Source organism: Mobula birostris, chromosome 2 (assembly GCF_030028105.1).
Source record: "Mobula birostris isolate sMobBir1 chromosome 2, sMobBir1.hap1, whole genome shotgun sequence".
Taxonomy (NCBI): domain Eukaryota; kingdom Metazoa; phylum Chordata; class Chondrichthyes; order Myliobatiformes; family Myliobatidae; genus Mobula; species Mobula birostris.
In genome coordinates this window covers 7508369-7532167 of record NC_092371.1, presented here as the reverse complement: position 1 = coordinate 7532167, position 23799 = coordinate 7508369, and the positions used below count along the sequence as shown (strand labels likewise).

The window sequence follows — 23799 nt, the reverse complement described above, 5'->3', positions numbered from 1 at the left end:
TCCCTGAGGTGGAGGAAATGTCTTCCTGAATTGGAGGGGGGGTTTAGAGAGAAGGAGGTCTTTTAGGTGTTCTGGTGTCTCCCTGAAGTGCAGATGGGGGAGGATCTCTGGGGTGCTGGGACTGTCTCCCCGAGGGGATGTGGCGGGGGGGTGAGGTGCTTGGAGTTGTACCATGTGGTCTGATCTGGGTAACGTCTCTCTGCCAGCGGGTCTCGGCTCCAGCCCTCTCGGCCGACCTCCCCCCAATGGGGCAGACTATTCAGCCGTCCCAGGCTGCCTCGTTCATGAACGACGCCATCGAGAAGGCGAAGAAGGCGGCGGAACTGCAGGCACGCATCCAGACGCAGCTCTCGCTGAAGCCCGGCCTGCTGCAGAGCACCAACCTGGTGGGACTGGCCAACCTGCACGCCATGGGCATCGCCCCTCCGTGAGTACCTCTGACCCTTGACCCACTCACCACCGTCCCCGTCCTCCGTGAGTACCTCTGACCCTTGACCCACTCACCACCGTCCCCGTCCTCCGTGAGTACCTCTGACCCTTGACCCACTCACCACCGTCCCCGTCCTCCGTGAGTACCTCTGACCCTTGACCCACTCACCACCGTCCCCGTCCTCCGTGAGTACCTCTGACCCTTGACCCACTCACCACCGTCCCCGTCCTCCGTGAGTACCTCTGACCCTTGACCCACTCACCACCGTCCCCATCCTCCGTGAGTACCTCTGACCCTTGACCCACTCACCACCGTCCACGGGTCTGCCTCTCCCCACCCTGGGGCCCGATATCCACCGTCCCAGCACGAGAGATTGAAGTAGATGAGCTTTATTTGTCACATGTACATCGCTGTATGTGAAATTCGTTGTTTATGTCAACGACCAACAGGATGCGAAGATGTTCTGGGGGCAGCGGCCACTTTTCTGGCGCCAACATAGCAGGTGCACGACTCACCAACCCTGGCCCAAATGGAACAGAATCAGGCCCTTTGGCCAATCTGCCCCTTAATCCTGTCTGGTTTATTGCTACCTTTAACCTCCCCCTTCCCAACACCTTACCAGTCAAGAACCTGCGAATCTCTGCCCTAAATACAGCCAGTGCCCTCAGACTTGATTCCCCCTCCGCAGGAGAACGAGGGGAGATCTTACTGAGGTATACATAATTATGAGAGGTAAAGATGGGGTGAGTGCTTCCCGGCTTTTCCCTCTCAGGCTCTGTGAGACTAGAACTGGAGGTCATAGGTTAAGGGTGAAACACATGACAAGACTCTGAGGAGGACCCTCCTCGCTCAGGATGGTGTGAGTGTGGAACAAGCTGTGAGCAGAATTGGTTGTGGGTTCAATTGTGTGTACGTGGATGAGAGGGAGAGAGATATTGTCTGGGCACAGGTAGATGGGACCAAGCCAGCATGGACCAGATGGGCTGAAGGGACTGTTTCTGTGCTCTGTTACTCTGTGATTTGGCCTCCGCAGTCTCCTATGGTGTCAAATCCCACAGATTCCCCACCTCCTGGCTGAAGAAATACCTCTTCATCTCAGTCCTAGAGGGGCGCCCTTTATTCTGAGGTTGTGCTCTCAGATCCTGCCTCTCCATGGGTGCTCTCTCCTGGCCTTCCAGTATTCAGCGAGTTTCCCTGTCCCTCATCCTCCTGACCTCCATCGAGACATCAAATCCGGATGCTCACTCCACAATTTCCCTCCCTCACCTCGTACACCAATTCACCCACCGACTCGTGGTGTTACTGGGACACGGGAGAAAACCCGTCTGCGCACGCACTCAGCAAAGACCCAGGTACAAACACTTCTTTACTCAGGACACGCACCCCCTACGCTCAGGAGAGACGTGCTGGCATATACACACACTCGAGTACACGTGTGCGTGTGTGTGTACAGGGCAGAGAGATGCACACGCACAATGTGGGTGGGTAGGGTAGGGCAATGTGTGAGGTGCCCTGGTTGAACATGCCTCTTCTTCTCCTGCTCCCGACAGGAAGGTGGAGTCGAAGGAGCACCTGAAGCCGACGCCGCTGATCCTGGATGACCAGGGCCGGACGGTGGACGCCACGGGCAAGGAGGTGGAGCTGACGCACCGCATGCCCACGTTGAAGGCCAACATCCGGGCGGTGAAGCGGGAGCAGTTCAAACAGCTACTGCTGAAGGAGAAGCCTTCCGACGACCTGGAGTCCAACAACTTCTACGATCCCCGTGTGGCCATGGTGCCCGCCCAGCGGCAGAAGAGGCTCTTCCGGTTCCATGAGAGGGGCAAGTTCGAGAAGATCGCCCAGCGGATACGGACAAAGGTAGTGCTGGGCACAGGGAGTGAGCTCTGCCGGCTCAGTCCCAGCACACGTGTGGTTCTGTCCTGTATCATGTGTTGTTAACATGTAGCTTATCTCAAGCACATGGCTGTTAATGTGTTATTAGCATGTGCTTGTGGGCTGTAACATTGTGACGTGTGCCACTTACACATGGGCATGTTGGCACACGTGTGAACGTGTCTCTGGAACGCGGGTGATACATTAAGCTGGAAAGCGTACAAAAGCTATTTGCAAAGATGTTACCGGGACTGGAGAGTTTGAGTTTTAAGGAGAGACTGGATGGGCTGGGACTGTTTTCTCTGGAGCGAAGGCGGTTGAGGGGGTGATTTTGGATTTATAAAATCATGAGGGGCCAAGATAAGGTGATCGGTTAGTCTTTTACCCCAGGAAAGGGGAGTCTAAGACTGCAAGGCAAACGTTCTAGGTGAGAGGGGAGAAATTTAAAGGGGACCTGGATGACAGCTTTTTCCACCCAGAGAGTGGCAGGGATGTGATATGAGCTGTCAGAGGAAGTGGTAGAGATGGGTACAGTTACCTTTAAAAGGTGCTTGGACAGGTACTGTACATAGCTAGGGAAAGGTTAAAAGGGAAATGGGGCTAGCTCAGGTGGGGATACCTTGGTCAGCATGGAGCAGTTGGGCTGAAGGGCCACTTCCATGCTGAATCAATCTTAGTTCTAAAACAGCTCAGGAAACCATGAGGGTAAATCTGAGTGTTAAACTGAGTCACTGGAGTTACGAAGCAGTGCCAATGTTGACTACAGGCAATACTCAACATGTGGTCTCGCTACACAGCTTATCGTGATGCGGGTTAATGCCGTCTCCACCAATCTCAAGGAGCCATATACCTGAATGTTGTAGATTGGGTCTCTTTGTTCTATTAACACTCCCCACGAGTGCTTGGCCATAACCCTCTAAGCCTTTCCTATTCACTGTGTCAGGCCTGTCCTGGTTTAAATTCCCAAAATGCAATTGCTGTCTTTTGTCTGAGTTCAGGACCCTTGACCTGAACCCTGAATTCGTGTCCTTGACCTCACTTGCCCTCCCAAACCGTCTGCACCCCCCCTATTTCGTGCACACTGTCCCCCTCCAGTTTGCGTGCGCTCTTTCTCGCCACCCCACCTCGCGCTTGCTCTCTCGCCACACCCCTGCCTGACCCACCGGGTGCCCCTGACATTCTCAGACTTTAGGCATCTGCGGTGTTTCAGTTTGTGAGCCTTGGTAGGGGTATGGTGGGAGGAGTGGTGGGGGTGGGTCTGACACCAAGACCCTGGAACCATCTCACCTTTCCCATCTCTCCACAGGCTCAGCTGGAGAAACTACAGACCGAGATCGCCCAGGCAGCCAAGAAGACAGGGATCCAGGCGTCGACCAAGCTGGCCCTGATCGCCCCCAAGAAGGAGCTGAGGGAAGGCGACGTGCCGGAGATCGAGTGGTGGGACTCGTACATCATCCACAGTGGTGTTGAACTGTAAGGCTCTCTCCACACAGGCTGAATCTTCAACTGCTCGGCGCCAGCTCATGACCTCTTTCTGTTTAAAACATAAGCAGTATTCCGCCAATGTTGTGCAGAACTAGTTGAACTATATTTCAACGCCCAGCGAAACTAATCCTTTCTTACACAATGTTCATAAAACAATAAGACATAGGAGCAGAATTAGGCTGTTTGGCCCATCGAGTCTGTTCCACCATTCCATCACGGCTGATTTATCATCTCTCCCAACTCCATTCTCCTGCCATCTCCCCGTAACCTCTGACACCATTACTAATCAAGAACCTATCAACCTCCACTTGTAATATGCCCGTGACCTGGCCTCCACAGATTTGCCACTCTCTGGCGAAAGAATTTCCTTCTCATCTCTGTTCTAAAGGGACATTCTTCTGTTCTGAGTTTGTGCCCTCTGGTCCTAGGTTCTCCCCCTGTTGGAACTGTTCCAGAATCTAGTGATTTTTGGAAGATCACTACTAATACCTCCACAACAAATGTCATTTATACAGCTCTAGGCACGGAAATAGGCCCTTTGGCCCAACTAGTCCCTGCTAGCCTGATTTTCTGATGGGTGTCTGACATGGGATGTGTTACACTTAGTCTATGTGTATCTAGCTCTCCCAAGTCTCTTTTTCTTAGCCGGCCCCAGTTGACATGTGGGAGAACATAATGAGGCCCTGGGGTTCCATCTTCAGCTTGTGGCAGTCGGCCTGTGTTAGACCCAATGACTTGGCCTCCATGGCCATCTATGGCAATGAATTCCACAGATTCACCACCCTCATCTTGATTCTAAAGGGACATTCTTGTATTCTGAGGCTGTGCCCTCTAGTCCTAAACTCCACTATTGGAAGCATCTCCACATCCACTCTATTTAGACCTTGCCGTGTTCTGTAAGTTTCATTGAGATCTTTCTCACTCTTCTAAGCCCCAAGAGCCCTCAAACGCACCTCAAAAGTTAACCCTTTCATTTCCAGGATCATTCTTGGTGAACCTCTTCTGGATGCTCACCAGTGCCAGTACATCTTCCTTAGATAAGGGGCACAAAGCTGCTCATGATGCTCCAAATGTAGTCTGACAATGCCTTCTAAAGCCTCAGCATTGCATCCTGGCTTTTATATGCTAGTCCTCTCGTTATGAAAGCTGACATTGTTCCATCTCACTGCATGATGTCTAAGTGTATTTGTGTCTGCCTCCACCCAGGACTGCAGAGAACTTGGCCAGCGAACACACCTTTCATGGAATCACTAACCTCGTGGAGCATCCGACCCAGATCAGCCCTCCAGGTACGTGTGGGGAACGAGGTGTGCGTGCGTATACCCCATCGGGGCAGTGCCTCGAATGACAGGGAGGAGCATTTGATCAGTCTAGGCCTGTACTCACTGGAGCTAAGAAGAATGGGACAGGAGATCTCATTGAAACGTACCGAATATTGAAAGGCCTTGACAGAATGGATGTGGACAGGATGTTTCCTATAGTGGGAGAGCCTAGAACCGGGGTACAGCCTCAGAAAAGAGGGACGTGCATTTAGGACGGAGATGAGGAAAACTTTCTTTAACTAGATGTTGGTTATTCTGTGGAATTCATTGCCACAGATGGCTGTGGAGGCCAAGTCATTGGGTGTACTTAAAGCAAAGGTTGATAGGCAAGGAGTTTGTACGTCCTTCCCGTGAATGGCTGGGTTTCCTCCGGGTGCTCCGTCCCGCCCCCCCCCCCCCCCCCCACAGTCCAAAGCTGTCCCATGATTAGTCTAGGGTTGAATATGGGGTGCACGTTGTTGGGCCAGAAAGGCATGTCTCTGAATATATAAAAAATGAAGTAAATTGCTCCCTGGTGTGTGGGTGAGGGAGTTAATGGCAACATGGAGGCATTAGTAAGTATGTTTGATGTAAAGTGAGTGGTATGAGGCCTGCCTCTACGTGGAATGATTCCGTTACTGGCGTTGGGGGGGTAGTATCAGGAAGCCGAGCGGCCTGCTGCTGCAATGTGCTGACCGACGCGCTCTCGTTTCTCTCACACAGTCGACACCGACAAGCCTGTAACCCTTGGGGTCTACCTGACCAAGAAGGAGCAGAAGAAATTACGGCGGCAGACCCGGAGGGAGGGGCTGAAGGAGCTACAGGAGAAGATCCGATTGGGGCTGGTACCTCCTCCCGAGCCGAAGGGTAAGGAGAAACCTCGTCTCCATCCTCCCCTCCCCGCTGTTGCCCACCTCAGCCCCTCACCTCTCTCCTCTCTCTGCCCGCAGTGCGAATCTCCAACCTGATGCGAGTACTCGGTACAGAGGCTGTGCAGGACCCCACCAAGGTCGAGGCGCATGTCAGGGCCCAGATGGCCAAGAGGCTGAAGTAAGTGTGGATGGGCAGGGGTTCTTTGGGAGGGTTCCCAGAGTGGGGTGGGGAGAGGTTGAGGTGGGGTGGTCGGGTTGGGAGCAGGCCAACCTTCAGAATCGGAATAGAGTTTGTCATCGTGAAATTTGTCTTGCAGCAGCAGTATGGTGCAATTGATAAAAATGAGGGTGCAGACGATGTTCACCAGACGCTGCCTGGATTAGAGGGCATTTGCTATAACGAAAGGCTGGACACAGTTGGGTTGTTCTCTGGAGCGGCAGAGGCTGAGGAGGCGATCTAAAATAGCTTCATAAATAGAGTAGACAGACTTTTCCCAGTGTTGAAATGTCTAATACCAGAGAGCATGCATTTAAGGTGAGAGGGGTCAGGTTCAAAGGAGACATGAGGAGCAGTTTTTTGACGCAGAGTGGTGGGTGCCTGGAATGCACTGTCTGAAGTGGTAAAGGCAGATACGTTAGAGAGTTTTAAGAGTTAGGCGCACAATTGAGGTTGGGAAGGTTAGGGATATCGTACTTTATACTTCTGTCGCCAAACAATTGATACTAGAGTGTACAATCATCATAGTGATATTTGATTCTGCACTTCCCGCTCCCTGGATTACAAATCGATAGTAAATATTAAAAATTTAAATTATAAATCGTAAATAGAAAATAGAAAAATGGAAAGTAAGGTAGTGCAAAAAAACCGAGAGGCAGGTCTGGATATTTGGAGGTTACGGCCCAGATCCGGGTCAGGATCCGTTCAGCAGTCTTATCACAGTTGGAAAGAAGCTGTTCCCAAATCTGGCTGTACGAGTCTTCAAGCTCCTGAGCCTTCTCCCGGAGGGAAGAGGGACGAAAAGTGTGTTGGCTGGGTGGGTTGTGTATTGTGTAGAGATAAGGGATTCGTTCCGTTGGCCATGTGATAGCTAACTTATTTGGTTCGGCACAGCATTATGGGCTGAAGGACCTGTTACCGTGGTGTATCCAGAAGTAATAGAAAAATAAATAGAACCTCTGAGAGTGGGTAACCAAGAGATGAACGACACAGCACACTAAACCACTTGTCCCCTTGACACACTTAACAGACCTCCCTGACTGACAGGGTTCATGTGTTCATGGACCATTCAGAAATCTGATGGAGGGGAAGAAGCAGAAGGGTTAAGTGTGGGTCTTCACGCTCCTGTACCTCTTGCCTGATGGTAGCAATGAGACGAGACCGTGTCCTGGCTGGTGTGGGTTCGGAATCCTGGATGCTGCGTTCTTGAGGAATCCCCTTTCGGGGATGTACTTGATGCTGCGAAGCTCGTGCCTGTGATGGAGGTGACTGAGTCTACAACGTCTGGGTTGCTGACACTGGAACATGAAGCTTTTCACCCTTTCCACCACTGATCCCTCAAAAAGGATGGGTGGGTGACCTGACCTCCCCTCCTTGAAGTCCATAATCAGTTCCTTGGCCTTGCTGACATTGAGTGCGAGGTAGTTGCTGTGACACCACTCAACCAGCTGACCTGTCTCACTCCCGCACACCACCTCGTCGCCACCTGAGGCTCTGCCGGTGTCGGTGGCGAATTTACAGGCCCCGTTTGAGCTGTGCCCAGCCACTCAGTTGTGAGTGTAGAGAGAATAGAGCAATGGGCTAAGCACACATCCTTGAGGTGCACCGGTGTTGGTTGGCAGCAGGGAGGATTGCTGATCCGCACGGACTGGTGTCCTGCTGGGGAAGTAAAGGGCCCAGTTGCAGAGAGAGGTACAATGGAACCGGCCCATTGTTTACAACGTCTGAAGGGCACTCAGATGGGACTATGAGTGGAGGGCCAAACACTGGTCAGAACGGGCCGGGGGGGCAGAAGGACCTGGAGGGGCTGAATTGAACCAGCATTTCCTCAATGAAATTACTGTCGGACTCATGAGGGTGGTGTATATGTGTGGGAGTGTGTGGGGCTGCTGAGGACATGGGGGTCAACCTTTACACGTTCCAAGAAGTTTCTTTGTTGCTCCAATAATGGAGCTCTTGTGAAATTCTTTTAGATTGTGACCGGAAGATATAGGAGCAGAATCAGGACATTCAGCCCATCAAATCTTCCCTTGCATTCAATCATGTCTAATTTTTTTCACCCCATTCAATTTAATATCAAAAAATTAATACAATATACAACCTGAAATTCTTATTCTTCACAGACATCCACGAAACAGAAAAATCCCTAAAGAATGAATGACAGAAATGTCAGAACCCCAAAGTCCTCTCCCACCCACAAGCAGCAGGAAAACCATCAACCCTCTTCCTTGCCCCCCCCCCACCTCCTGCACCAGCAAAAGCCCTCCCCCCCCCCCCCCCATGCAAGCAATAGCAAAGCTCCCTAAAGAGAGAGACCTTGATTAGAGTCCATCTCAACACTCTGGTATCTCAGACAGGCTGTCAGGTTGTTCCTGCAACAGATTAGAGTGGGAGACCAATAGCTTGCTGCTTCGATGTTGCAATCTATCGCGTCACTTCCCTGAGGTTCTCACTCACCGCCGAGAGAGGGGATCACTCGAGTGCACATCATCGAAATGGAGGTCACAGGCTCCAACAGTAGCAGAGCCACACTCGAAAGACAATAAAGGCTGTAAAAGAAGTGAAAGGAGTAGTTTTGTGAACCATCATGGGTCATGGTCTGAAAGTGCTTCCCCCTCGACACCTCAATCATTTGCCCTGCGTCATGTCCCAACAGGGAATCCAGTGTTGCCCCTCCCCACCCCTCTATTCGGGACAGAATACTCCGTCATGAACTTCTTGGGTGCTGGGGATCATTTGCGGAGGCGAGATTTAATTTGTATGACCATTTACTGATACAGCACGGTAACAGACCGACGAGCCTGCGCCGTCCAGTTACACCCATGTGACCAATTAACCTACAAATCGATACGTCTCTGGATTGTGGGAGGAGGCTGCAGCTCCCACACGGTCACAGGGAGAAGTTTGAACCTCCTTATGATAGAAAAATGGAGGGCTATGTAGGACGGAAGGGTTAAAGTGGGTCGAAGCCCCTGTATTGTATTCATTGGCGGAATCGAACCCAGGTCACTGGCGCTGTGACAGTGTTACGCTACTGTACCACCCCACCCCCTTTTATTTGCTGGTGGCTTTGGAGGTGCAAGGAGAAGGGCAGTCTTGCCTGACAGAGGCACGTTGGGGTTCAGTGACCCAGGGTCACCGCGGAAAGGGAGGGTACAGGTGCCAGGAAGGGCCCTAAATGACTGCTCCTCGCCAGGGCTCACCAGGATGCCAACAGCGCCCGGAAACTGACAGCAGACCAGCGACGCGAGAAGAAGATGAAGAAACTGAAGGAGGACCTGTCCCAGGGGGCCCACATCGCCGTCTACCGGTGAGTCCACGTGCCCGTCTCGCGCTTCGAGCGGCCCTGTCATAAGCAGCCTCCCGCCACTCGGCTTTTCTCCAGCAGCATCACTTGATAGCAGAGTTCAGGGTTAAACTGTGTGGCCGCCTGTCCCATGGTGCCCCCCCCCCCCAAACAAACGTACTTCCCACAGTGTGGGAGGACCCCCCAACCCGGTCACCCCTCCCACGGTGTGTGCCCCTGGGATGGTGCAAAGGAAGCTTCCTCTGGTCCAACCCCAGGAATGTGTAGTGGGACAGTGGGCTTCTGCTCATGGTGCAGGCTCCCCCCACCCCCAGGTCACTCCTCCCATAGTGCGACCTGCAGTCATACTGTCCCTCCCTCAGGATGGACCTCCCTCGGCATTGCCCCTCCCACAGCGTGATACCCCTATCGGTCTGAGGGTTGATAAAGCAGCCCATTGTGAGGAGGAAGGGTGGGAGAGTTGGTCGGGGGACTATTCTTGTGCTGAGCCTCTTCCCTGCAGGTGGACTGACAGATCCCTCTCTCTCGCAGGATCCGAAACCTGAGCAACTCTGCCAAGAAGTTCAAAGTCGAGACGAATGCAGCACAGCTGTACCTCACGGGGACGGTAGTCCTGCACAAGGATGTCAACGTGGTGGTGGTGGAGGGAGGTGAGCAGTCATCCTGTCCCTTCTCGCCGTCGTAACTTAGGCAAAGCTGAACTTGGGGTTCTCCATCTCAGCAGAAACTCGCTGCCCGGTGGCCCCAGTTTCATAATGATGAAGTGAGAAGCAGGGTCTTAGCAGCCTTGTGATGGGACAGTGTAGAGGGGGGTTTCACTCCATGTCTGACCCCGGGAGTGTGTGATGGGACAGTGTAGAGGGAGTTTCACTCCATGTCTGACCCCAGGAGTGTGTGATGGGACAGTGTAGAAGGAGTCACTCTGTGTCTGACCCCGGGAGTGTGTGATGGGACAGTGTAGAGGGAGTTTCACTCCCATGTCTGACCCCTTTATTTATTTATTTATTTATTTTTAATTTTTTTAGACAAATTCTTTATTACAAATGTCGGTGCTATACAATATGTACAAAACCAGTGACTAACACATTTACTACACTACAAACAGACCCAATACATGTTAAACCAATATATTTCCATCCTCATCAATGATGGCATTTACACCCCGCGGAGCCCAACGGTCCCGGAACACCTCTATGGTCGCCGTGGACTGTGCATATTCCTTTTCAATGTTCACCCGGGCACGAACATACCCCCTAAACATAGCCAGGCAGTCTGCACGGGGAGAACCTCCTACCACCCTTTTCCAGGAGCCACGGATGGCAATTTTTGCCAGCCCCAGGTGCAAGTTGACAAGGACATCCTCATCCCTCTGTGCCCCCCTCCTTACTGAATGACCATTTATGAATAGGGTGGGACTGAACTGCAACCAGAAGACGAGAAGCAGCCCACGCAAATACGCGAAAGGGGGCTGCAGCCTCACACACTCCACGTACATATGGTACACGGTCTCCTCCAGCCTGCAGGAGTGACACGCGGCTGGGAGATCCGTGTACAAACTAAAGAACTTATTGCAGGGCACCGCTTTATGCAGCACCCTCCAGCCGAGATCCCCAAGGTGCATGGGAAGGACTCCCTTGTAGAGGGACTTCCATTGGGGACCCCCCTCACCTCCAGGTGGAAAGACCGACCGCCATGGCGTGTCGGGATGGTGGACAAATGCTAGGAAGTGGAGGATGTGGAGCAGCAGCCCATAAAGGTACCTCCTGCCTGCATCCCTGAATGGGATTGTGGGTGTCGATGAAAGACGGCTCAAGTTGTGTGGATTCAGCTCCTGGGCAAGGCTGTGGGGCCTGGGCCCGACGAGCAGCTCAGCCCGAGTCGTTCCACACACCTGAACCGCACTGACATCCGTTGAGACAGGGCAAGGGTCGGCCAGGACTCTGCCCTCTGCCAGAGGAGGGGATTCCCGGCCTGAGGCAACCATGTTCCAGACTCTCAGTAGGTCCTGATAGAAGCCGGGCAGCCTCTGCAAAGCAGCACGGCTGACGCCCGCCAGTGGTAGCTGCATATCTTTGTGAAGACAGCGGCCCCTCTGGAGGAAGAAAGTCGCCAACACGTGCCACCTGGGAGGGTGCTCGGCGTACAGGAATCTCTGCAGAGTCCTGAGGCGAAGAGCCGCCAGTCGTGTGCGTACACACACCAGCGACTGTCCGTCCTCTCCTTCTGGGAGACTCAGAACCGCTGCAGAGACCCAGTGTTTCCTGTTTCCCCAGAAGAAGTCCACTAGCTTCCTCTGCATTCTCGCGACAGAAGGGGCAGTGGGGGGCCAAGGTGACCATCCGGTACCACAACATGGAGGCCACCAGCTGGTTTATGACCACCACCCTGCCCCGATAGGAAAGCACCCTGAGAAGGCCTGACCAGCGCCCTAGCCGGGCCATGACCTTTGTCTCCAGGTCCTGCCAGTTCGCCAGCCAGGTCTCCCCAGAAGGACTCAGGTAGACCCCCAGATAGAGAAGGCGTCTGGTGCTCCACTCAAAAGCTCTCATCTCCTCCGGCAGGGAGTCCACCTGCCACTGGCCCACTAAGAGTCCGGAACATTTTGCCCAGTTGATCCTCGTGGAGGATGCCGCCGAGAAAACATCTTGGCACTCGCGCATCCTCCGCAGGTCACGGGGGTCTGTCATCATGAGGAGTACATCATCGGCGTAGGCCGAGAGGATGACCTCCATGTCCGGTTCGCGCAGAACCAGACCTGTCAGCCTTCTCCGAAGAAGGCTGAGGAATGGCTCGACACAGATTGCATACAGTTGACCGGACATGGGGCACCCTTGACGCACTCCTCTTCGGAAGTGGATAGGTCCTGTCAATGATATGTTAATCTTAACTAGGCACTCTGCGGCAGAGTACAGGAGCCGAACTCGGGCCACAAAGTGTGGTCCGAGCCCAAAAGCCTGCAGGGTGCCCACCAGGAAACTGTGGTCCACCCGGTCAAACGCCTTCTCCTGGTCAAGAGAAAGAAACGCTGCCGGGGTCCCAGTCTCCTGGAGTAGGTGGATCAGGTCCCGTACTAGGTGGACATTGTCCTGGATGGAGCGGCCCGGGACTGTGTAAGATTGGTCAGGATGGACCACCTGTCCAATTACCGAACCCAGACGGTTGGCCATTGCCCGGGCGAAGATCTTGTAGTCCGCGCACAAGAGGGAGACCGGCCGCCAGTTCTTTAGCAGGCGGAGGTCTCCCTTCTTGGGCAGTAGGACCACAACAGCTCTTCGCCATGAGAGGGGCATTTCTCTGGTGGCTAGGCTCTCCCCTAGGACAAGGCTGTAATCATCCCCCAGGACATCCCAAAAAGCCTGATAAAACTCAACTCTCAGTCCATCCAAACCAGGGGACTTGCCCCTCCGGAGTTGCCGAAGGGCAGTGGACAGCTTCTCCCGAGTTAGGGGGGCGTCCAGGCGCACTGCGTCCTCTGGGCTGACCTTAGGCAAATCCTTCCAGACCTCATTACACGCCTCCGCATTTGACGGATCAGGCGAGAATAAGGACCGATAGAATGAACGGACTTCGTTGTTAATTCCATCAGGGTCCGTGATGGAGGAGCCATCGGCAGCCAGCAGCTCCACTAGCTGCTTTTGAACTCCCCGCCACCTCTCCAACGAGTAGAAGAAGGGTGAGCCACGGTCCAAATCCTGCAGCATTTGGATCCGTGACCTCATGTACGCACCTCGGGACTGCTGAAGCTGCAGGTTCCTTAGTGTGTCCTTCTTCTCCTGGTATTCCTGCCACAGCTGCTGGTCTCCAGCGGTCGGACCGAGGCGGGACTCCAGGTCAAGCAACGCTCTCTCAAGCCGCTCAACCTCAGAGCTCCGCCTCTTTGTCGACCCCCTAGTGTACTCCCGACATAAAAACCGGATGTGGGCTTTGCCCACATCCCACCATAGCCGTAGGGAGCAGAACTCTCTCCGCCTCTCCTGCCAGGAGACCCAGAACGCTCAGAACGAATCCCGGAATCGGCTGTCCTCCAGCAGCCGGTTGTTAAAATGCCAATACCCGGATCCCACCCGAGGGTGTAGTGGAATAAATTCCATCCACACAAGGTGATGATCCGAGCACGACACCGCCCGCATGGAGGACGCCGACACGCGGGAGACGTAGGCCCGAGAGATGTACATGCGGTCTATCCTGGAACCTCCTTCTCTAGACCTTCTCGAGAAGGCGCTAGAGTTGGGGTGAAGATTCCGCCAGCTGTCCACCAAGTCAAAGGAGCCGACTAGCTCCTTTAACCTTTTTGCCGATGCTGGGTCGCGTTGGGGGCCCGAGCGGTTCTCCGCCTCGAGGGTGCAATTGAAGTCTCCCCCGAGGATGACGCAGTCCCCAGGATCGATGGAGCTCAGCAGGGTGGACAGCTGGCAGAATAGGTGCGTCTGCATCACACCGCGCCTGGGAGCATACACATTGATAAAATGCAATGGTACGCCATCCAGGCGCACAACCAGGTGGAGCAGGCGGCCGGGCACAACGTCTTGGACTCTTTCAATTACTGGCTGGAAGGTCGGGGCCAACAGGATCGCCACCCCGCTAGAAATGGAGCTGAGGTGGCTCATGTAGACCCCGCCCCGCCACTCCAGGAGCCAAGCAGACTCGTCCCCAGGGATGGTATGGGTTTCCTGCAGGAAACTCACCGTATACCGCCCATCCCTGAGGGCTGAGAGATTGTTATGCCTGCGAAGAGGACCCCTGCTGCCGTTTACGTTGAGACTAGCTATGGTAAGCTTCATGGCGGGAGCACACTAGGTCTCAGCAGCTGTGCCCATTTCGGTGAGAGCGGAGGCACCCTCCACCACACTGCCCGGAAAGAAAGCAAGGATACTTTTTGCCTTCCGGGCTCGAGCGGTACCAGCGACACCCTGTGACCCGCCATCCCCCGTTGGAGCGAGGCTGCTTCTCCCTCTGATGTCCCTTACTAGGTCACCTAGGAAAGATTTTAGTTGCCGTCTGTCGTTCTCCGACACCGCATTCCTCTTTCCCTTTCCCTTACATCTGAGGATGACTCGCAGGGACTTCACCAACCTCGGCATGCTGGGCCAGCGAAGCGAGGCTAGTTGAGGCCGGTGCTTGGCACCCTCAGAGGTGAGAATGAAATGCTTAATTTCCTCTACAGGTATCAATGGGGATTTCTCAGGAGGGGTGAGGATGTTCATTGTTTCACTATCGAAAGAGTCCCCCTCCAACCCGTCACTGCAGACAGAATCCCCATCGGCCTCCCCGCATGTTCCAATAGATGGCTGCGCTTGTGACCCATACCGCGCAGCGGGCACCTCGCTCTTACCTGCCCCCTCCACCGTCGCATCAGCCTCATCCACATTTGCGACAGTGGAGGGACAATCCCCAGGGACTCCCTGCAAGTCATTTATTGCTGGGGTCGACGTGCATAGAATATCGTCCTCCCCAGGGGGCAGGTATAGAGGGGAACCCGGCACCTTTGGTCCAAGGGATTCACAAGCAGCCTGGTGCTGAGAATGAGAGAGCTTTGTCTCGTCTCCTCTTACACTATTCGGTACGCTTGCCTCCAGGGAGGCGCTGACTTGTAGGTCCTGGGTGGAGGCCTCCAGGGCTGCCTCATTTGTGCAAACAGGGTTATCACAAGCTATTTGCACAACCACACCATCTACCCCAGGACTGGTGCCTACATCTGGGGACTCAGGTTTAGAACCAACCCCTAATCGGATTCCCACCCCTTCCTGGGACTCCCCCGCATCTACATCCCCTGCCCTCTTGTGGGAATGTTCCCTTCTCCTCTTCACGCCGGAGGAGCACACAGGTGCAGGCTTCACCGATGGGGCGGCGCTTTCTGTTTCCATCGCCCTGTCTGCTTGCGCACCTCCCCGAGCCCCACGCTCCACTTCAGGCGAAATGGGCGTGAGCTCTGCAGCCTCAGAGGTCAACTTCTTAGCGTGCTTGGATTTCTTCTTTGCCTTCTTACTCCGCACAGACTCCACCCCGTCCCCCACCTGAACCACAGGGAGAGGAGCAGGGACCGACCCAACCGTAGGAGTAGGGACAGGGGCAGGGGCAGGGTGAGGGGCGGGGGCAGGGTCAGATGCAGGCGCAAGCGCACGCGCAGGAGTAGGATCAGGGGCAGAGGTAGCTGGGGCACTGGTGCCCGAAGTGGGCTCCCTTGGGTTCCGGGTGGTAGGACAGTCCCTCCGAAAGTGCCCCACCTCCCTGCACGCATGGCACCGCGGGCGCTCGGAGCTCCAGTACACCTGATAATCTACTCCCTCGTGCCAGACAGTAAACCGGCCCTCAACATCGTCCTCCCTTTCCAGCTGCATGAATACCTGACGCCGGAAAGAGATTACGGTGCGGAGGGTGCGTCTCTTAAATTTGTGTCGGATGGCAGTAATCTTCGACCTTACTTGCCCTAAACGGGCCAGTGGGGGAAGCAGGTCCTCATTTGGAATGAAAGGCTTAACACGCCCAAGCACGATACGTTGCGTGGGGGCCGTCACCAGCTCCATCGGTAAAAAGATGTTGTCTACTGTGACTCCCCTGCTTAGGCCCGGTGCACTAGCTCTTCATTCACCGGATAGAACACCGCCTTTCCGAACTCCTTTTCGGTGGCCAGAATACCACCTCTCCCCACAAGGTCCTCCATTGCCTCCGCACACTTTTCTAGTGTCATTCCAGGGCGCAAAATACATTGCACCCCACGTTCCACCTTCACCGACCGAAACAGGGCGTTATCCGAGGCCGGGGAGGCAGCCGCCCTTGCGTAACTCCCCGAAGGCCTGCGACTCCCTGGAGACCGGTCCAGCATACTGGCGCTTTTTCCAGTCCGAGGATCCTACAGCGGTGCCGTTTAGAAGTCCTGGAACGAGTCGAATAACTGGCCGGGAAAGTTTGCAGTCGACAGTTCCTCGCTGGCTCGGCGCCAGGAAAGGCTCCGTCGGACTTGCAGAGACCCAGGCCGGGAGAGGTCGAAACGTCCTTCCAGATGCTCCGGCACCGACACCGGACGAAAATCAGGAAAACAATGGAGGAGGAACGTTGCCCCGCTGTCAATGGGGGGGAACGATGGCGTTTGCCTCCGGTTTTGGAGCGAACCGGCTTCCTGGCGAGTTGCCAGCGGCCGCAGCTGGGAGCTACACAGTTAGCAGCCGCCAACAAACTCAGTCCAAACCGGCAGTAAAACTCCACACCGAGTTTCCACACCAGCGCCGTCACTCACTCAGTTGTCCAAGAGACTTTTAGAGCCACCTCCAAAGTATTCCACGAACTTTATCCAGTAGTTTTCCTTCGATTTCTCCCAGCTCAGTCAGCACAGCTCCTCTCTGTGTCTGACCTCAGGAGTGTGTGATGGGACAGTGTAGAGGGAGGTTTCACTCCATGTCTGACCCCGGGAGTGTGTGATGGGACGGTGTAGAGGGAGTTTCACTCTGTGTCTGACCCTGGGAATGTGTGATGGGACGGTGTAGAGGGAGCTTCACTCTGTGTCTGACCCCAGGAGTGTGTGATGGGACTGTGTAGAGGGAGTTTCACTCTGTGTCTGACCCCGGGAGTGTGTGATGGGACGGTGTGGAGGGAGTTTCACTCTGTGTCTGACCCCGCGAGTGTGTGATGGGACGGTGTAGAGGGAGTTTCACTCTGTGTGTGACCCTGGGAGTGTGTGATGGGATGGTGTAGAGGGAGCTTCACTCTGTGTCTGACCCCGGGAGTGTGTGATGGGACGGTGTAAAGGGAGCTTCACTCTGTGTCTGACCCTGGGAGTGTGTGATGGGATGGTGGACAGGGAGCTTCACTCTGAGTCGAATCTCGGGAGTGTGTAATGGGATGGTGGGCCTTCCCCAATCCTCACTGGGCTGGGAGATTACCACTGATCTGGATGCTGTGCGTTCCGAATGTCCAGGTTATGGTTTCAGCTGCTGCCCCTCCTGTCCACTCAGGTCCGAAAGCACAGAAGAAGTTCAAGCGTCTGATGCTGCACCGTATAAAGTGGTCGGAGCAGACAGCCAGTTCCCGTGATGATGGTGAGTTTTGGTCGGCGGGTGTCCAGGGTCCAGGCGCGGATGTCTGTTTGGGTGAGTGTCAGTGCTGTTGATGCCTCGCACTGTTACAGCACCAGTGTGGTATCCGGACTCTTTTGGATTGATTCTAGATCAATGCAATTTCACAAGGTTTTCGATTCTTGTGTTTTAATCCAAGGGTCATTCAGAAGTCAGCAATGAGGCACAATACCTGTTGCTTCATGATGGTTTTATTCAGCCATGAGAGAACATCAAGAAATTGAAACGAGCAGTGATAGAGGTCTAAGCAAAGAGAGAGAGAGAGACTAAGGAACTAAGATGGGACTAGTTTGTGGTCAGCTATCTTATGCCCATAGATAAAGAACATTTCATTCAAATTTGTCGATAAGAGTCAACCAATGAGATTGGTATTATTGAAATAATGCAGTACCAAGAGAAAATTCCAGAGTCACACTTGGTAGAGCTGCTGGGGCCACGCTAAATTTGCTTGTACATATTGTGACCACTAGGAAGCATATTAAATTATTATGCATATAAGAATTGCTTAAAGTACAAGCATATAATGCTTAAACAGGTTTAACTGTAAAGAAAACACTGATTAAACAGTCTAAGAATTAAACGGTCAGATTGAACAGAAGTAACTCCCCAGGTCTGACCGGGATGGCTCCAGGTTACTTTGGGCCGAGTTTGGAAGATTGATCACAGGAAGCATGTAATCAGGGGTGTGATTCACAGAGACATTGGGACACCCCGGTAGCTTAGCGGTTAGCGCGATGGCTCTGGGCCTTTACTCGCTGGAATGTAAATGAATGGGGGGGTGGGGGGGGTATCTCATTGAAGCCTATCAAATGTTGGAAAGCCTAGATAGAATGGATGTTTCCTACCGTAGGGGAGTCTAAAACCAGAGGGCACAGCCTCAGAATAGATGGACATCCATTTAGGATAGAAATGAGAAATTGCTTTTGCCAGAGGCTGCCGAATCTGTGGAACTTGTTGCCGCAGGGGGCTGTGGAGGCCAGGTCATTTGGCGGAGGTTGATAGGTTGTTGATTAGTCAAGTGTGAACGGTTACAGAGAGAAGACAGGAGAATGTGCTTGAGAGAGAGAGAGATATCAGCCATGATGAGATGGCTGAGCTGACTCAATGAGCTGAATGCCCTCATTCTGCAACTGTCTCTTACGGCCTTCCAGCTCGGGGCATCGGCATTCAATTCTGACTCCATCTGTTTGTGCGTCCTTCCCGTAAGCACATGGGTTTCCTCCGGGTGCTCCAATATCATCCCACAGTCCAAAGACGTTCCATTTAGTAGGTTAATTCAGAGGTCCACCAATCTTTTTTGCAACGCAGACCGGTTTCATATTGACAATATTCTTGCGGACTAACCAACCCGGGCGGGGGGGGGGGGGTGGGGGGGTTGTTGCCAACGGACAAGAGTAGCAGTCAAATACGTTGTGTTTACCCAGAAAAAGACTACAATGACCATGAAGCCTTGCGCGGGCACCAGTGCACATGCGTGTACCTGCCGATTTTTTCCTTCAAATCATTTTTGGCGATTCTGTTTTGGGGGGGGTGTGTTAATCACGACCGGAGTATAGGTGATAAATGGCTAATACACTCAATTTCGTTTCTAAAAGGGTTTATCTAATGAATTTAATATTAAACACACAGCGCATATTTTCCTGGCATGAATATAGTGATAAGTCAATTATCAGGGGAGGACAGGGGAGCTTGAAGTAAGTGTTGAACGAACTTCCAGTAGAAGTGGTAGAGGCAGGTTCGATATTATCATTTAAAGAAAAATTGGATAGGTATATGGGCAGGAAAGGAATGGAGGGTTATGGGCTGAGTGCAGGTCGGTGGGACTAGGTGAGGGTAGTGTTCGGGACGGACTAGAAGGGGAGAGATGGCCTGTTTCCGTGCTGTAATTGTTATATGGTTATATAAGTCAATAGCATCATAACATTTTAAGTAACGTTTGGATATTAAACACACAGCACGTATTTTCCCCGTATGAACATATAAAATCATTGCAACACACCAATATCGCTGAATCAGTGGGAACCCTGGGCTTGTTTCCCTGCAACAAGACGGTGCCATCAAGGGGTGATGGGAGACAACGATACTTGAAGAGGGTTCCTTATGTCCAGTCTATTCCGCAATTTAGTTTTTGTTGCATTCATTGCAGAGACATGTTGGAAATGGAAGCAATGTTTTCCGTGCTTTCGTGGCTATCTCAGGATATTTAGCCTTGACTTTGATCCGGAATGCCGGCAGAGATGTTATGTCAAACATACTTTTCAGCCTGCTGTCATTTGCAAGCTCGAGGGGTTGATCTTCTTCCCGCGCTGACATGGATGACGCGCGGGTAATGACCTCGCGTGCGTTCACGCTCAACAGTGGCTGTGACAGGGAATGAGGAAAGATGCAGCTGACTCATATCCCCAAATCATTTCGTTTCCTCCCGGCCCGGTGGTTGGGGACCACTAGGTTAATTGGTCATTGTGAACTGTCCTGTGATTAGGCTGGGGTTCAGTAGGTGGTGCAGCTCAGTGGGCGGGGTGGGCCTGTGCTGTGCTGTCTCTAAATAAAATTCAGTACATCACAGAAATAGGCCCTTTGGCCCAACTCCGCCATACTGAGAAAAATGCCTGTCTAATCCCCATTTGCCAAAATCCATCAACACCTTTGCAATCTGTTCAAACGATCTCTCAGAGGATGGTGAGAGTGTGGAACGAGCTGCCAGCGGAAGTGGTGGAGGCAGGTTTGATTTCAACATTTGAGGCAAATTTGGGTAAGTAAATGATTGGCAGGGGTATGGAGGGTCATGGTTGATGGGACTAGCCAGAGTAACAGTTGAGCATGGACTAAATGGGCCGAAGGGCCTGTGTCTGTGCTGTAGTGCCGTGGACTCTTTGATCTTTGGCTCAAACAGTTTCTCTGGCTGCTTGTTCCACAGACCCACCACCCTCAGATCCCCTTTAAATCTCTCCCCTTTTGCTTAAACCTGTGCCTGTTGGTTTTAGCTTCTCTACTCTGGGGGAAAAGGTTAGACTAATTATGCCCCTCTCCAGGGTCATTCCTCAGCCCCTTCCACTCCAGGGAAAACAGTCCCAGCTTATCCACGAACACAAGGTTCAGCAGACGCTGGCGATCCTGAGTAACGCACACAAGATGCAGGCCAGGCAGCATCTGTGGAGGAGAATGAACAGTTCTGGGCTGAGACCCTTCATGGAAACGGGGAGAGGGGAAGGAATGCTGAGAAATCCCAGCTTTGTACTTCATCGCCCCCTCACCTAGGCAGTGGGGAGGTGCTGCTGGTACACTGACTCTGCTACTGTCTCTCCCTCACAGACGAGGAAGGGTCTGATGACGATGCGGTGAAGAGGGTGAACAAGTGTGTGCTGGTCTGGGAGGTAAGAAGTGATTTCGTTGTCATCTCTTCCCCCCCACTCCAAAAAGTAACCCTGGAATGCTTGTCCGCTTTCCATCTCCCTCCCTCCACCCTCCTCCCACCGTATCCCGTCCACTCCTCTCAGTCTCCCTCCCTCTCTCCCACCCCTCCAACTCCTATCGAGCTCCCTCCCTCTCCGTTCATTCACTCCAACAAGCCTCCATCTCCTCCCTCTGCCCCATATCCTCCATCTCCACTTGGGCAGCAGTCCCGGCCTCTGTGGCAGAGACTAGGCATTGTCACCTCCTCCCTGGGATCCTAGGGCAATCAGACCATGCCAAGGGTAGGGAGGGGTGTCTGAGGTGGTGGGGTGGGGGGAGGGTGGTCTCTAGAGACGCAGGAACCTTGATTCTAATTCAGGTAAACCTCTCTCCACCCTCCCCCGAACTTGTGACCCAGGGAACGGCGAAGGAGAGGAGCTTTGGGGAGATGAAGTTTAAACAGTGCCCCACAGAGAGCATGGCACGCGAGCACTTCAAAAAGCACGGCGTGGAGCAGTACTGGGACCTGGCCATCAGCGAGTCGGTGCTGGAGGTCACCGAGGACTGAGGGGGCTGCCCGGCACCATCGCACCTGCCGCGGGTTTGCTGGGGGGGGCTCTGAGGGGATGCGGACAATTCTCAGCGGGAGGCGGCTTTCAAATGGAGCAGGAGCAGCAGCCCACAGAGCTCAGCGCTCTCCCCACCGGTGGACGCCGCTCGCGCTGGACGAAGGTTTCCCGCATGCCGGGAAGGTACGTGTTGAAAGGAAAGCAGGCTGTCTGCGGAGGTCCGGCAGGAGGGAGAGCCCGCTGACTGCGTCAGGAAAGTGGAGTACACGTGCTCCAGGACTGGTTTGCCAACACTGCAGCCCAGTCTTCTCACCAGCTCGATGTCTGGTCACTGATCATGGCAGATCCAGTTGTTAAAACTTACGTTAATTTCCCTGCATCCTACCGTGTTCCTCCGCCTCACCCTTGTCCCTCCCCTCCCCTCCCCTCTCTCCAAATAAACTCTGCCTGAGTTCCTTTTATTTTAAGTCGCGATCCATTCTGGCGAGGAAGGGGTTGTTGCCGCTAATGAAGGTTCATCAGGATATCTTCGGCGAGGCTCGCGCTGCCCGCGTAGGGGCTGTGTAACTCAAGTCTCGTGCTGATTGTGTTTGGGCTGCGTAATGCAGGCATTGCATGGGTTGCGTTTCAAGCCTTGCACTGATGTGTAGTGTGTTTGGGTGTGTAAGGCAAGCCTCCAGTCGATCACGTTTGAGGTGCATAACGCAAGCCTTGCACCGACCACCTGCTCTGCATTTAAACGTCTGCCAGCGTGACACTGTGCTCTGTGCGTCGAACGAGTGGGTTTTCTGCGTCTGCACATCTGGCATACAGAACCATCCCAGGAAACGGGCCTTGTGTTAAAGGGACATTTGGAACAGCCCCTACCCACCCCGTCACGGCCCCCCTCCCCCACCTCCTCCCCTTCATGGCCCCCCTCCCCTCCTCCTCCCCATCACGTCGCCCTCCCCTCCTCCTCCCTTCACGGCGCCCCTCCCCTCCTCCTCCCTTCACGGCCCCTCTCCCCGTCACGTCTCCCTCCCCTCCCCCTCCCTGTCCCCCCTCCCCTCCTCCTCCTCCCTCCCCTCCTCCTCCTCGTCACGTCCCCCTCCCCTCCTCCTCCCCGTCACATCCCCCTCCCCATCCCGCCTCCCCGTCACACCCCCCCTCCTCCTCCCCTTCATGGCCCCCATCTTTCCCCGCCCATTGCTAAATCCTTGCTGCTTGTTGCTTGCTAGCAGACTGGCTGTGGTTGCTACTCGGGTTAGTGATGCTACTGCTCAGGTGGGGGGCGGGGGGGAGGAGTATACTGCCTGGCACCCCCCCACCCCCGGCTGCCTGGCAGCTCATCAGTGCAGAACATGTCAGAGGAAAGGGATGTGGTGGCTAAGGAAATTCGCTGGAACTGTGTCATGATGGGATGGTGTAGAGGGAGCTTCACTCTGTGTCTGACCCCGGGAGTGTGTGATGGGATGGCGTAGAGGGAGCTTCACTCTGTGTCTGACCCTGGGAGTGTGTGATGGGACAGAGAGAGTTTCACTCTGTGTCTGACCCCGGGAGTGTGTGATGGGACAGTGTAGAGGGAGTTTCACTCTGTGTCTGACCCTGGGAGTGTGTGGTGGAACGGTGTAGAGGGAGTTTCACTCTGTGTCTGACCCCGGGAGTGTGTGATGGGACGGTGTAGAGGGAGCTTCACTCTGTGTCTGACCCCGAGAGTGTGTGATGGGACGGTGTAGAAGGAGTTTCACTCTGTGTCCGATCCCGGGAGTGTGTGATGGGACGGTGTAGAGGGAGTTTCACTCTGTGTCTGACCCTGGGAGTGTGTGGTGGAACGGTGTAGAGGGAGTTTCACTCTGTGTCTGACCCCGGCAGTGTGTGATGGGACAGTGTAGAGGGAGTTTCACTCTGTGTCTGACCCCGGGAGTGTGTGATGGGACGGTGTGGAGGGAGTTTCACTCTGTGTATAGTCTTTGCTGTCCCCATTTTGTTTGTATGTGATGCAGCACTGTTATGGAAACCTTTTTTTTTCAACTGGACTTTGACATAGAAAATTGTTCTGAGTTGGACACATTGTATATTAGATGCTCAGACGCTGGGAAGTGCTTTATTACTGGTGTGGTCATTCACTCTATCTACAAAGTCAACCTCGTCAACATCAAGAGCCAGTCATTAAGAAAGAACCCTTCAGTGTGAAGAGCCTGGAGAAACAGTTTTGTTGAGTGTGGGTACTGCTCAGACATTTATTGCTGTATAAGCAGACAGCCTGGAGTTTCATAATAAAGATTGATTTTTTTTTTCTAAA

General features: G+C 53.6%; 1 protein-coding gene across 4 annotated transcripts in view; it reads left to right on the top strand.

Moving 5' to 3' along the window:
* prpf3 (PRP3 pre-mRNA processing factor 3 homolog (yeast)) overlaps window positions 1-23799 on the top strand; it is a 36454-nt gene extending 12655 nt beyond the window's left edge. For 3 of the 4 annotated variants that reach the window (XM_072281999.1, XM_072282007.1, XM_072281984.1), the window contains 11 exons: window positions 207-427; window positions 1981-2290; window positions 3612-3778; window positions 4997-5079; window positions 5815-5958; window positions 6042-6141; window positions 9377-9490; window positions 10019-10137; window positions 17437-17520; window positions 20869-20930; window positions 21368-23671. In XM_072281999.1, coding sequence (XP_072138100.1) covers window positions 207-427; window positions 1981-2290; window positions 3612-3778; window positions 4997-5079; window positions 5815-5958; window positions 6042-6141; window positions 9377-9490; window positions 10019-10137; window positions 17437-17520; window positions 20869-20930; window positions 21368-21517 — 1554 coding nt within the window. In that variant the 3' untranslated portion in view covers window positions 21518-23671. Of the gene's footprint in view, window positions 1-206; window positions 428-1980; window positions 2291-3611; window positions 3779-4996; window positions 5080-5814; window positions 5959-6041; window positions 6142-9376; window positions 9491-10018; window positions 10138-17436; window positions 17521-20868; window positions 20931-21367 lie in introns of all 4 variants that reach the window. The other variant, XM_072281992.1, reaches the window with a different exon arrangement.